The 14862-nt window shown below is 36.2% G+C and overlaps 2 protein-coding genes across 3 annotated transcripts; both read left to right on the plus strand.

Annotated features, from left to right (window-relative positions):
* Positions 1-4300: 4300 nt before the first annotated feature.
* Positions 4301-9684, plus strand: LOC120344936 (surfeit locus protein 2-like). 2 transcript variants are annotated; one of them, XM_039414278.2, is made up of 7 exons: positions 4301-4504; positions 7246-7392; positions 7815-7978; positions 8151-8254; positions 8489-8554; positions 8859-8957; positions 9448-9684. In XM_039414278.2, exons 2-7 carry the CDS (start codon positions 7306-7308, stop codon positions 9618-9620), a joined length of 693 nt encoding a protein of 230 aa, XP_039270212.2. In that variant the 5' UTR covers positions 4301-4504; positions 7246-7305; the 3' UTR covers positions 9621-9684. The 2 variants fall into 2 exon arrangements, with proteins under 2 accessions (XP_039270212.2, XP_039270211.2); XM_039414277.2 differs by lacking the exon at positions 4301-4504 and having other exon boundaries at positions 7198-7392.
* LOC120344937 (acyl-coenzyme A thioesterase 13-like) lies at positions 5214-7244 on the plus strand. Its single transcript, XM_039414279.2, has one exon. The coding sequence runs from the start codon at positions 5893-5895 to the stop codon at positions 6337-6339; it is 447 nt and encodes a 148-aa protein (XP_039270213.1). The 5' UTR covers positions 5214-5892; the 3' UTR covers positions 6340-7244.
* Positions 9685-14862: the final 5178 nt, after the last annotated feature.

Consider the following 14862-nt stretch of genomic DNA (forward strand, 5'->3'; position numbering starts at 1 on the left):
GAAGGCTGTATACTGACCTGTTGTTCACAGCGTCATCTAGTGTTGGCGTGGGTAATTAATAACCACGGCGTCGTCTGCTGTATATTTTAGGCTGCTCGCTGTTAACGGTATTCAAAGTTCGAATGAAAATGGATTTATCTGAGGAAGAAATGTTTGAATTTTTTGATGACATGAGTTATATGGTACTGATTGCTTATTGAAATAGGTTTTGATCCTGAAAGAATGAATAGTAAGAGTTTATAGTACCGTAGTTTAATATATGCAAGTAGAGACCGTTTTTGTTTTGCTAAAAATTAGAAGTATTTTTACATCACATTTGTTTTGCTTTATTCAAGCACTTAGATACTGTTTTAGACCCGATTTTATATATTTCATAGCTTGATGACGAGATAGAAGAAAAATGGGGCATATCTGTAGTAGAAATCGACTACGGAAGTGTTGATTGCAAGAAGACACTGCAGACTGCATTGAATGATTTGAACATCACATTAAATCAGGAATCACCACTATGGGCAGATGTTATAGCGGATATGATCGAAATCTCTAGGGAAGAATCCAAAAGTAAAATGACAGCTAAATAAATTGAAAAATTGCAAAAGCCATATTCGAACAATTCTGAAATCTCTCATTTGGACCTAAAACGCATATTCAAAACTGCAGCACCAAAAATCATAAAAGAAGCGTTTCAAGTAACTGAGCCATTCATGCAAACGTCAATAACCAAAGGTGACTGGGGGATTGCTAAAATGGGGAATAAAGCGTCTAGGTGGAGAAGGTGCTTTCTGGTGCCAAAACCAAGCTTCGAGGCGTGATCTTCCCAATTGCTTGGAAGAGCGCAATAGAGGCGGTCTCATATCAGCATCCGAAACATTTGTTCTCTTCCTAATCTCTGTGGAACACGAATTCCGGTCTCAAGTATGCAAAAGGGTAATAGATGAACGGCTTATTATCGGAAATATTGACATGGACCCCTTCAGCCCCAGCGAATCCAGTATTCTGACCATTCTTGTAAGAAGATTTATTCGAACAAGGGCTCATATCCATTGCAAGACTGAACTGCAGAACAACGTTTCGAAAAGAAAATATGGACCCAAATCATATGGGCTTCGCGATGGTTTGAATAATTGTTTTTCAAAATAATCTCATTATTACAATATAATAAAAATTAGCCAACAAAACAATTTCTACTTTGTGTTTTTAGCATAAGAAATACAAAAAAAAAAAAAATGAACAGGAATTTTGACTCAAATATGAAGAATCACACAGACCTGGTAGAGAAAAATGACAAATGCACAGACCAATAATTGATAGCTAATTTTAAAACATAGATGCGGTTTCACAAATTTGAATAAAATTATCTGAGAGATAAGGGAAACTTTTCAATTTAAATTCAGCCTTTCAAATAGGAGGCATTTTTGACAAATAACCATCGATTAATATTCATATGAAAATAAAATCTTGGATACATTATGGTAACTATTATTTAAAGCAGAGTAGAGCCAGCCACTAAAATTAGAAACGAGTTTAAGAAAATGGACTAGTACTTGTATATAAATCCGTATGCATGTACTTAAGCAGAAAGAAGTCAGCTTCTAGAAATTTATCAATCATTTTCAATCGCAACATTAGAACCAATAACACTACTACTCGAATTTACAACATCTATTGATCTGGAGTTTGATGTGAATAAACTAAAGATGGGGTTTCCAGTACGGGAACCTCGCTCTCGTTGGTGACCAAAATATGCCTCTAGAGCAGGGGTCTCCAAATCAAAACATGTCGCGGACCCCTTTTTGAAATTTATTGGCCACGAAATTAGGTACAAAAATGAGTATCTGAATGTATTGTGTTGAAATTGCACTTGAATCTTACAGCAAACGAGACAGGAGTTTGCAACTACAGGGTTGCGACCCAAATTTGGGTTGCGAAGCACTTCGCTCTGGGTCGCAAAACAAATTAAATTTGCCATAATTATGAGCATCGTGTCTGTGTAGCGTAGCGAGTTTACACTTCCTATTTACTGCGGTGACATTGGCCAATAATTAGACGTGCAAATTTTGACGTAATAATAAACATTTTAAAAGCGCTCAGATACTTCATTCAGACAGTCTGTGGTGGTTGAATTTTGGATTTCAGTTGCAAAAGAATATCCGGAGTTATTAACTGATGCAATGAATGCCATTCGGAACTACCTACTTATGTGAAAGGACGTTTTCATACATAAAAAACAAATACACAACAAGGCTAGAAGATCTTCGAGTTACCGTCTCCCAAATTAAACCTCGAATTGACATGTTGTGCTCGAAACACAAAGCTTATAATTCGCATTAATCATAATAAACGCTATTATTCATTTTATGTGCTAAGTTTCATATAATTTTATGCATAGTCTTAAAATTGATAACTAATTTTATGCTTACCAAATGCTTGGGTTGCAAGAAATTAGAAAAAGAATTTTTGGGTCGCGCTGAAAAGTGGTTGCGGACCCCTGCTCTAGAGGGTCTTGGTTTATTCGCTGTGGTAAAACATAGCTCGCACCACTGTCCAAAACAATACGAATATTCGCAGCCATAGAGATAGATGCCATTCTCAAGCCATTTTTTGTGGCATCACTGAGCAGCATTTTCTGGCGATTAACTTCTCCCACTAATGGCCGACTGTATGCCTTTTTTTCCCAATATCCAGATTTTTAAAAAATCTTTCTCAAGCCATTCTAATCTTTTATCATAGATGTTGAAAAAAGGCTGAATTTTCTCTTGTCACTGTCTTGATCATGCACATGGAGACGCATACAAGTGTAGCAGATGTTGGGTCGCGTACCAGCATAAAAATACGCTATTTCACATTGAGAGCTGAGATATCTGTATTGATACAATACCAAAAATAAATTCAACAAAAATACAACTAAATAGAAGTATATCTGACTAAATGCAAATATATCTTACCTTAATTTCAAGGAAATTCTGCCATCTTCTATTTCAGGAACACTTCTGGGAATCCATGAACTATTTGTGGAAATAATATCATATTCCAAACACGGGGTGAGATCAACCAAGTTTTTGAGTAGGATTGAAATTGCCGATGATATTGTGGAAGAATAAACTCCAGCGAAAGCGCAAGAAAAGAAAAATTGTTTTTGGTCAAATTGGCAAATTAGAAGGCTTATTTCCGGTGTCGTGATGTGATTAAACTGTGATTAGAATAGTATGTGAAATGAGTTTTGTATGTATTGATTTAATGTATTCTCCAGTTTTTCAAGGTGATACTTTCAAAAGCTGAAATTATTTCATTAATGGAGTTGTAGTTAATAATTGCAGATTGAGATGATGAAGGTGGACAGTCATTTATAGATGAATATTTGGGAACAATTCTTCTTGGTGGGCAGGGAGGTACTTCATATGATTTTCTTGGCAACAATTTTGTGGGTGATGCTCTAAATTTAATCCAACTTTTTTTATTGGCCCTTTGAATATCTTCATCCTTGAAATTATCAGCACAAATTCTAGCTTTTCCATCTTCAACTTTGCTTTTAAAATTAGGAGAGTCGCGATACTTAAACACAATCTGGATGCAATAGAAAATTACTTAGCAATTAATATGTCAAAGTCATAAGTGAGTTAATAAATGGCTAACACTAGAATACAATAAGGCACAAAATAAACAGTGAAAACTCATGACATCACATACAGCGTAAAACGTGATGAAACTTTTGTGTCCATTCTTTTGAAGGCATTTCAAATTTCCTTTTCTTACCATCCGGGACACGATGCTTGCTTGGAACCATAATTAACTCTGTACCGGTAACTAAAAACGAATGTTAACAGCACCGGAGTTACCAGTAGCTTAGGATTCTAGACTACCTTTTCTGCATATACAGTCTATATTTAAGTTTAATAATAATAGTTGCCTTTTTATTTCATTTTTTTTTTATATCTTGCCAACTTCGCGGAACTTGAAATGTGTAAACATGGCCTGAAAACAATCACACATTACCTGCGTCGAACTGCCTGATTCGACTGTCCAGCAGACGACAGGGGTGTAAAACCCACGCCAACACCAGATGTCGCTGTCAACAACTCGGTGTCCTCGGTGTCGCTCGGTGTCATGCAAAAAAGCGAGAGCTTCCAGACTAGTTATATAATGGCTCTGGTATGTGCACCAAGATGGCGCACAACCTGAACCTTAACCTGGTACCCAATACCTATACTATATTCAGGTTGTGCGCCATCTTGGTGCACATACTTCTGGAGGCCCAAAAAACACCTAATACATCAAAAAGGACAACACTAAAAGGCTGAAGGAAGAAACCAACAAAGTGGTTAGGAATGACGTGAAGTAAACGCCGCCACCGCTTGAGTAATCTCATACCGGTGACACGCAGCACTATGAAGTATGAATGTTCGCGAAACATGTGTGACACCATGTCACTCAAATCCAAATGCCTTGAGAAGATTACCGGTATGGCTAATGATTTTGCAAGGAAAATGTGAAGGACAAATTCCAGGTGAACTCTTGAGACTTGAAAAACACTAACAAGCTACCGTATCAATCACAGAACTAAAACTAATCCCATACCCGACATGGACTGGTAACCGGACGAGTCGAGAGGCCGTGGTTCCCCATATGGTACTGCATTGAGTCTTTAGGGTCAGTCAATAGTCACATACGGTACAGACATAGCCTAGTCATTAAATAGTTGCATACCGTACCTTACCTGACAGGAAAACAACGGGAGATGATTTGCTACCGCCTATCGGTGTGCCTCTATACTTGACACAGGCAAACGCTACAGCTACAGGGGTGGTGACTCCACTACGACCCATGGGCCAGGGCCACGGCCCATCTAATTGGGCCACACGGGCCGTGGCCCATCAAGCTATGGGCCGCGGCCCCGTCAGGAAAAATTCAATTATCTTACCAAAATTTTCAATTTTTACAAAATTGTCAATATTCGAACCAAAAAATAAACTCCTGTAGTATGTGTACCAGGTTAGGGTTAGGGCAAAATTTTGTTCAGATTTTTTACATTATAGTTCTATTATGAGTTTGGGGACTGTCTGTGTTAGCCAAGTGAATAGTTCCTTTACACAACTTGATGGGTCGCGGCCCATAGCCTGATGGGCCTAGGCCCAATTTGATGGGCCGTGGCCCCGGCCCATGGGCCGAAGAGGAGTCACCACTTCCACTCGGCAAACGGTACCGGTACGGCCCGCGTATCAAATCCGACCCGTTGGGTAATTCAATCTGGCCAGCCTGATGCTGCCGCAACTAAACTGAGAACAAATTTTGAATGTTTAAGCTATAAAATAGCTCGAGGAATATAGTTTTTGCAAGAGGCCTAGGTATTGTTTTCTACTTTTGCTTGTGTAACACTGTAATGTAAATAGGTTTATAAAATGTACCAACTTTTCACGTCACACTTAGGTACAGTACAGACTTACGGTACATCTTACATGAATCGCCAGTTCAGGGGGCAAAATTTTTGGCTCCTGGTCCTAAAACCTTGCCCACCCATGCTCTATACCAGAAGTGGGCTAGGTTTCTGGACCAGAGGCCAAATCTTTTGTCCATCTAGTCGGGCCATGTGTGACATGAAAAGTTGCATTTTATGAATAATATTTAGTCTACAGTGTTACAAAAGCAAAAGTGGACAACAATAAGCCTTGTGCCAAAACTAAATTCAATCGCAACCTCAACAAATTCTTTGAGCTATTTTTCAGCTGAAATATTGAAATTCGGTTTCAGTTTGCAGGTTTAGTCAGTTGGTTGCGACAGCATCAGGCGGGCCAGATCGAATAACTGTGAGTCTGTGTTACAGTTATTTCTGTCGTTTGCAGTTCGGTGATATATTCAAATATTAAAATTAAGAAATTGAACATCATTGAAATAGCAATGGCACTCGTTGAAAATCTTCAGAAGTTGATCAGATCATTTGCCAAGTCAAAAGGCTTTGACAGATTGTTGCAAGGTGCTCAAGTTTTGTCTGCAAATGATGGGAAAGTTCGGGTAGAAATGATGGTAAAACCTGAACACTTGAATGTACCTGGAACCATGCATGGTGGATTAATTTGCACATTGGTCGATACTATATCTACTTTAGCAATTGCTTCTACAAAAGATAATAAATTTGGTGTTAGTGTTGATTTAAATGTTTCATTTATATCGGCTGCCTCGCCAGGTGAAAAAATTGTGATAGAATCCGAAGTTTTACGAACAGGAAAGAATCTTGCTTTTGCAAATGTCAATATACTAAAAGAGGATGGAAAACTAGTCGCTACTGGTAGACATACAAAGTATTTGGGATTGGGAAACGTGCCTGATGCGAGAACTTTTAAATAAAATTTGAACATAGATAGTACCATTTTGTATACCTGAATAACATAATTTATATATATTCTGAAGAAGTGCCAATTATAATTTTTTATTATTTGACTATGAAAATATCACAGTTCATTATGTTCTATTAGTACTTATGCTGTTTTGATGAATTAATTAATGTATCAAGAATAGCTGGATAGAGTTATACAATATTACACAAATGATATAAAGTGAACTCTAATCAACCTGAAACATTCGTCATTATTTGCTGCCCTTATCACTACATTGTTGCTGTAGAAATAAAAACCCTTTTCCTCAAATTATTAAACTAAATAAATTTTTAGTGGTCCAAGCAGTTGTTTTTTGTAGATTACTAGTACTTTTTGTTTCATATTTCCTCTTGGCTACCTCGTGCATATTTTTTCCTGGTTTTGAAAAATAATCCACAATTATGTGGCTTTTCTGCTAATTGAATAATGTGAGCGTGTGGCCGATAAACATGGTGAACGTAACACTTGACTTCCATGTCAATATACTTGCATGTTTCAAAACAATAATTTGAAAAATAGTAATTTATTATTGTAATACTGTGTATTAATTTCATCGCCATCTGCAAACGTCTTCGACCTTCTGAATTATGAAGGCAAATTATACCTATATTTCCTAATTTTTCAATGTATAGCTGTTGTATGCAATAATTCATTCTATTATTTGCCAACTGGATAACTAGACGTCATATAGAGCAATGTATTTTGGGACAAGAAGCAGAAATTAATGCAAATATATCTCTAATTTGCTATATTTAGTATCTTCTATTCCAAAATGTGCTAAGCTGCTGCTATGTAAATATGTTTATGAGATTGAACATCTTATTTTCCAATGCGAATAAGAACTATTTTTTCTTATAATTCACTGTTCATGTTACAGAGAATAATCTTGAGGGTTAGTTTTATTACTATTCCATCAACTGCTTACTCAACACTGAAAATGGCAGAAGGGGATCCTGGCGAAATAAAACCTACTATTGAAAGTCTGCTTAGCGAAAATCCTAATTTAATTCGTACAGAAGAAAGGGTAATTCTTTTATAGATTTTATATTACACACCCTGGTCATGCCTTTCAATAAACTTCTTTATGACCTACATATGCCTACTACTGTCTCAAGTAGTTTATACCACTACTATTGAAAGCCAAACAACAATAGGAAACTTCCAAGATATGAATCGATTCGCAATTAACTGTGTCCGATATTTTAATTTCTTGATATGATAGACTGATAGTTTCATTTGAACATATATCATTTTGAGTTAGTAAAGTCTTACAATTAAACACAAAAACAGTTATTCAAATTTAAAACTTGAAAAAAAAGATCTATTTATATATTTCAACTTTCCTGTGTTACCAAATCTGTTCAGTCTCTTGTCCATGCTGGAATCATTGAGCAGCTGTAGGCTCATCTAGTTTTGCTCCAATGACTGTATGTTGTTATTTTCTAGGTGAGGTGCATCCTCACTGGACATGAGGTTCCATGTAAACTGCCTGCGATACAACAATATTTAAATGGAAAGAAATATAAACGAATGACAAAGGATTTACATGAAACATTTAAATACAGTGATTATGAACCAATGATTGCGACAAATGTGAAGAAAGGCCATGAGTAAGTTTATATTAATATATACTTTTGTACTCAGATTTGTAGAATATTCATAAAGTTCCCATTTCAATCATTTCGTAATTTAGTAGTCATCAAATTTTTTGACTTTTTGTTCACCCTTTCCAAGCTTTCAAAGTTTTTGTGAACGTTTATTGCTGATGTTTTTGTTTTCCAGGAAGCATTTATTCTGTACTCTCACATTACGACATATAAATAAAACACCATTACATGTGCTGCGTCATGTACAAGGAAAGAAATATATTCGAGCTAAGAAAAGATGTGAGTGTCTCTCTTAAATGTTGGAAGTTTTAAATTCCCAGTATTGAAATTGAGATAACATACGTAGAATTTGATTGATGAAATATGATTAACGTCAGTCATGTAGATGTAGCATAACAGATTTGTTTCTTATGTTAGTGTGCAATACCGATCTTGAAAGATTTACAAAATTTAGCAACTTTTTGTTTGTGCCTGAGAATAATACAACTTAACCAAATTTATTTGCTCGTTAAGGGGATGAGTGTCAGAAGGAGGGTACGAAGTTTGTACCCACACCATACTTAAACAGACAACATGAAGGTAAGTTGAATATTAATTATAGAAACTTGGATACCAAAACTGTGCGATCGTTTTAGATGCCAAATGTATTCTAGAGAAAATTATCCGGAAATCTTGCGTTACGCTATATATCAAAATCCAATTTAATGTTGTGTTTCATACTCTCATGTTAACAACGTTCTACATAGGAATAAATAAAGGTGTCTGACAAATAAACATGATTTAGGTGCTGTACAATGATTTTTAATAAATGCTTCATTCATGACTGAATGAAACTTATAACGTTGGTTAAAATGGATGTTTCATATGTTCTTTTTTCTCTCAGATGCCAATGAATCTACTTCGGATGTCACGGATGAGATGCTTGGTGGTGGTGGTGTTGATGATGATTCAGATAAAGATAGTTTGTCAGATTTGTATCCAGGTAACTTGAAGATGTGGTTAGTTTTGAAAATTTAACAACCAATTTGAATTGTCTCAAAAATGGCATGTCCAACATTTGTCGTCTGATTTCTGGGTTTTCGGGAAAGATAATTTTATGAGGAGGCGTGAAGCTAATTGAAAATAGAATTATTTGTTGGATTTGATCTTGCCCACGTTATTTTTTGATATTTGGATCTCTTTATTTGAGATTGCGATTCCATCCACATGTTTTTTGGATAAAAACATATTTTTCTTTACTCTCTGTTATATGTAGCTTATTGTTAGCTAATTATTTTTGAGGCAGGGCACGAGACTTGGCAAATTCTAAAAAGGAAGCTTGTCTTGAAAAGTTTGAGAAACACTGTGTTAGATCTTCATAAGATTTCGTTTTCTGGAATGACTTTTAAAAATGAATACATGCTTCAATAGTTCGATGTAACTGCTTTCGTGCACTTACTATTCGTTTGGTTCTAATTGAAATTCTTTTGCAGTGAAATATTTAAAAGATCTTTCATTAGATGAGAATGAAAATCAGCCACCTGTTGCGGAAGTTAAACCAGCAGAAACATCAGGAAGAAAACGGACTAAACCCCCAACCAAAAAATCGAAGTTTTCTAAACCAAGCAGTAAAAAAAAGAAAGCTAGTTTAGTGGTTTTCGAATGATGCTCAATCGTGAAATATACAATGGTTATTATAAATACTGCATTCAAAATGGGGTCGAAATAAATATTGTATCACAAATTTGGAGAAATAGTATGAGCATTGTAGTAGAGTCTAGTCACAGTGGAATGCCAACCAGAAAAGCTTAGTTTAGCCGTGACGAGCTGTCCGGTAGACTTAATGTCCTGGTCATGCAGTATGGCAGTCCTATAAGATTGTTCTTTATTCTTGAAGTCAATTTATCACAATTATTCGCAACTCACTTCACTGGCTTAGTAAGATAAAGAGTGAACAGCTATATTGTACGTCATAATTATTATATGTTTTGCTTAGGATGCCAATTTAAACATTTTCTAACGTCAGTCGAACTACCATTAAATTATTCCAAATACCAGAAAAGGGGGAACGTTTTCCGATGATTTGAATATTACAGAGTTGAATAATAGTTTACCACAATTATCTTTTTAGATAGATAATACAGCGATATTGGACGTCTAATATATTTATAGCAAGTATAGGGGTGACGAAATGCGGTCGTTGTGTGTCAAAATGGCGTGACGAAATAGGGTCGTCGAGTCAAGTTAGGAATGGCGAAATACGGTCGGTGCGTGTCAGATTGGGGGTGACGAAATGCGGTCGTTGCGTGGTGTCAGGTTAGGGTTGACAAAATACGGTCGTTGCGTGGTGTCAGATTAGGGGTGGCGAAATACGGTCGAGGCGTGTCAGAATGTAGATGGCAAAATATTACTGAGCGTGTCAAATTTCCGTAAATCTGGCAGTAGGGTGTCGGTACGCAATCAGTGACAGCGAGCTGGATGAAATCAAGGATCACTAAAATTTGAAAATGAAATTCGCCGAGTATTTATATGTTTATTGTAGCAATTGAGCTTCTGTCAATTACTATCAACCTAAATGAAGATGTGAGTGTATACCGGTTGTTACGCCATGAAATATAGATTAAATAAACATTATTTATGAAATCAACGATGACAAACCTTGAAAAGGTATTGGAAGTTATGATTCATGAAATGGTGCTTCTCGGAACTTTGCGCCGTAGATGTAACATTCAATTAAATTCAAAAACGGAGGCACATTTCGGAAGCCAATGTTTTGAAATACATCTGCATATTTAATATCTTGTAGTACAATGTTGCCTGAAATACGTTTGTGTTCGTTCGTCGGAAGCTTTAAAACAGGATATGGAAAACGAATAACAGAATATTTTACAGTTAGTTGAATTTGTTTCAAGAAAATTTCCATGTCCTCGAATAGTGTCAAACAATTTTTTTTCCTATTTCTAACATTTCATGTTACTTAATTATGCATAGAAATGACATGAAAAAACATGTTTTATGTCATCGTGCAAAGTGATTGTGATTTAATTTGAATTTGACGTACGGCTGGGATAACTCTGCTGCATAGAGAGACTAAAATTGAAGAAATCTCTCTACGCAGAGTGATCGAGTCGCATGCCAAATTTAAATTAAATCAAAATCAGCTAATTAAATTTAACTAAACATTGTAAATAATTCTTAAAGTTTCTTTCAAATTTTTTCGATTATAAATTTGAATAAAATTTTTATATTGTGAAGGTATGTTTGACATAATTACGTTTTGCTCTTCAAGTCTTGAACAGCTTGAGTAGAGAGTTTATTTGTTTTGTCAAACAGAAAACAATAACACGACAAAATATATTTGTAGCAGCAAATTCTCGTTATAGACTGTATAGCAACTGGTATCAATACGATCATGTGGACGTCGAGATCAGTTACCAGTACCACTCAATATTTATAACGTGAAAGACAAGGGCTTTAGATGTGAAAGACATCTAGGATGTGATATTGTAGATTTGTCCGAAACCATCGATAACTTTGGAAGAATAATTTAGTTGGTAAGCGTTTGGGATGATATAAATTCAGACAAATTACTTGCTTGATCAATTATGATATTTACAAATTTGGCATTTTTGATTGATGAATAAAATAATAAGAGAAAGTTTTCATGTAAGTGTATGGCATTGGTTACTTAAAAGATGTAAATGGTGAATGACTCGAAGTAACGTCTGTATAGAGGCATTAAAACGTCACTGCAATAGTCATGTTGTTCAATTGTTAAATTTCGGAGCAACAAAGTAGGTATAAAAAAGCAATCATCTTAAAATAGAGCTTAAATGTTTTCGTATGAATAAGGTCTACAAGCATCATGTAAAATACCAGGAAGAATACCATCGTTAGAATGTAATTTACACTGGTTTTTCATTCTTTTAGTTTAGAACCGAATTCTATTCTAGAATGTCTTTAACTACGTGATGACGGACTCACACTCGAATCGAAGCTCGGATGATCTCGACTTGATTCGTGGTTTGATAATTACCAAACAGTGAACTGCGCGGTATTGGTGAGATATCATACTGATTTTACCACTGAGATACTTGGTGAAACGCATGTCCGTGACGTATGTGCATAGTGACACAAGGGATAAAGCTGCCAGAGAAATTCCAAGGGGATGTCATTTTTCGCCAGCACTATTTTGACACCCCCAATATGACTTTTGTGCCTCCACCCCTGTAGGATGAGACAGTGGCGTAGCATCAACCCCCCCGGCAAAACTAAAAGCTGCATTGCAAAACCAGTAATGCACATCTTATAATGTTGATGTTAGTTCTGCTCAAATCGTTTTGTTATGTAACAATTTCAGGGAGTCGTCGATTTTCGGCTTCGTGTGGTTTGATCGTACCGGCACAATTGTGAAGACTGTCAGAATGATGTCGAAAGCAAATCCTTTCAGTAGCGCACAGAAACGCAGAAAAAAAGGCAGAAGAGGAAGAACGTATGAAAAAAATTAAAGTAACCAAGATAAACGAAATATTTAAACCAAAATTGAAACAAGTAGCCTGCTGGGCGGTGACCGTACATTTGAACCCATGTGTATATCCACGGATTCAATCTATATGCGGGTGCTAAAACCCATGGGTTAGGGTTAGTGTGGGGGTTACTATAGCATACAGGTGCAATTGCCATGGGCTCAAATGTACGTGGGTTCAAATGTAATGGAACCAGCCTGGGAATACCGAACGTAACTGAGGAGGAATTAGGCCTAGCGTCGGTGGTATCGGTAGAGAACTCCGGAAAACTAGATACGTGTTCAATCTCCAAACGTGATGGCGCCGGCGCGAATGAATTTCTTCCAAACTTACACGACAATTATCACAGGTAAGCTACTGATTTTTGAAGCAAAATGAAAAGATTGCACATAATTTGGTTTTCGAAACAGAAATTAATAAAAAATTATCTCAAGAGCACGATGTCGCAGGAAAGGCTCTCTGGACTGGCGCTGCTGAGTATTGAATCTGAACGCTTGACCCGACTTGATATGACGAAGATGGTGGATAAGTTTGCTAAAGCGCAAATTTTAGGTTAAGGGGGGGGAGTCTTGCTACGCCACTGGGATGAGATGAGGGTGCTCCAGAAGTGTGTGTATCAGTGATTTTCCTATACGCTATAACCCTAAAATTTCAAACACTTCCCTAATTTTCAGGTGTGATGCCATACTTTAATGCCTAACCTAAATAATATTTGAATATGCAGAAAGTGACTCGTATGCCGTCGAAGATAGATGATCAGTCAAATACATAACACACATATATATATAAGTTACAAATAGTTTTATTGTAAATATATACTACTACGTTTTATCACTAATAGCAAAATATCTACGACACCCTAAATTTGGAAATACTACTCTAAAATAAAAAGTTTGGGAAGATACTGGTGTGTACCAATATGGAGGTAGCTAATTTTGTTCGCCCACTTCACATCAAGTTGTGTAAAGGGACTGAAACCTATGGGCAGGGGGTATATTCACTTGGCCAACACAGACAGTCCCCGAACTCGTAATAGAACTAAAATAAGGAAAATCGAAATAAAATTATGGCTTAACCTGGTACACACTAGAGGTAAGCCCGGAGCAAACCCGAAATTTCATATTTAATTATGGAGTTTTTTGAATTCCACACATAGTTTTAGTATATATTTATTTAAAGATATATTTCGGGTTTCAAATATTAGCTCTAGTACACATTCTGGGGGTACCGAAAATAACATGTAGGCCTACATGGGAATTTTAGGGGGGAAGATTATTTCCAGCGCATATATATAAATGCCATTATTGCCGGCCGATTTATTTAATCAGTATTTTAACTCGAAGCAACACTGTTATTCACGGAATGACGAATGTGCGGAGTTTTCATTACTTATCGATTTTAATCGGTAAGTATGTTTATAGGTATTTTTACTTATCGATTTTAATCGGTGAGTATGTTGATAGGTATTTGTCTGTCTGTTTGTTTGTCTGTTAGATGCACGCGATATCTCACGAAAGCGAGATTGAATCTGCTCCAGATTTTTCATGTGCATTCATCATATGTCGTACCAGAAGCCTATTGATTTTGGATGAATTATGTCGTATAATTAGCGAGTTATTTTTTAATTAGTGATGGGACACAAGGTGTCACTATGGAGTAAGAGCGCTGTTTTGGGGGATCCCCTAACTTCCGATCAATAAGTCTTCAGTCTCTGTGACCGATATTCTCGTTTATTATTTTGGTACTAAAATAACGCAGACTATAGAGAAGTAAAATAAAGAAAAAGTCAACTATCAGATTCGTAAATATCCGGATCCCGGAGTCAGTAACAACAATATTGTTCGCCTAAAATTAGGAACGTACTTTACTAACTGTGCATGATGAGGAAAATTAAAACCGACGCAACAGATAAAAATCGGAATAAAATTAATTCCTTGGACACTGTCTTCAATATCTTCGCCGATGTGAACTCACGGTTTTGACTGAAATATAAAAACCAAACTTCGATATCTGCCAATTGCGCAAAAATTAATACCTGTGAATGAAATGGACCGTTAACAAAGATTACCAAAAGTACGTAGTTGGCTGCCCAAATGACCGCGGTCAAAAAACGATCAGCGATTATGACAGAATTATGAAGTAAAAAATTCTGCGTTTTTACTGGGGATGGGCCGAAATTCAGATTAGAGTCGAGTCCACGCATATTTTGAGACTCTGTTTGGATTTCATGTCCACGCCATTTTTTGCCGAGGTCTTAATCAATAATGATTTTCTCAAAATTAATTTTAACGATTTTTATCGTTTTAATTCTAGGGATGGCGAAATTGACTCTTAGAGTTAAAACGTGAATTGCAAACAGAGTATAACGTTTTGTGACACATA

The sequence above is a fragment of the Styela clava genome, chromosome 5, assembly GCF_964204865.1.
Source record: "Styela clava chromosome 5, kaStyClav1.hap1.2, whole genome shotgun sequence".
In the NCBI taxonomy this organism is placed as follows: domain Eukaryota; kingdom Metazoa; phylum Chordata; class Ascidiacea; order Stolidobranchia; family Styelidae; genus Styela; species Styela clava.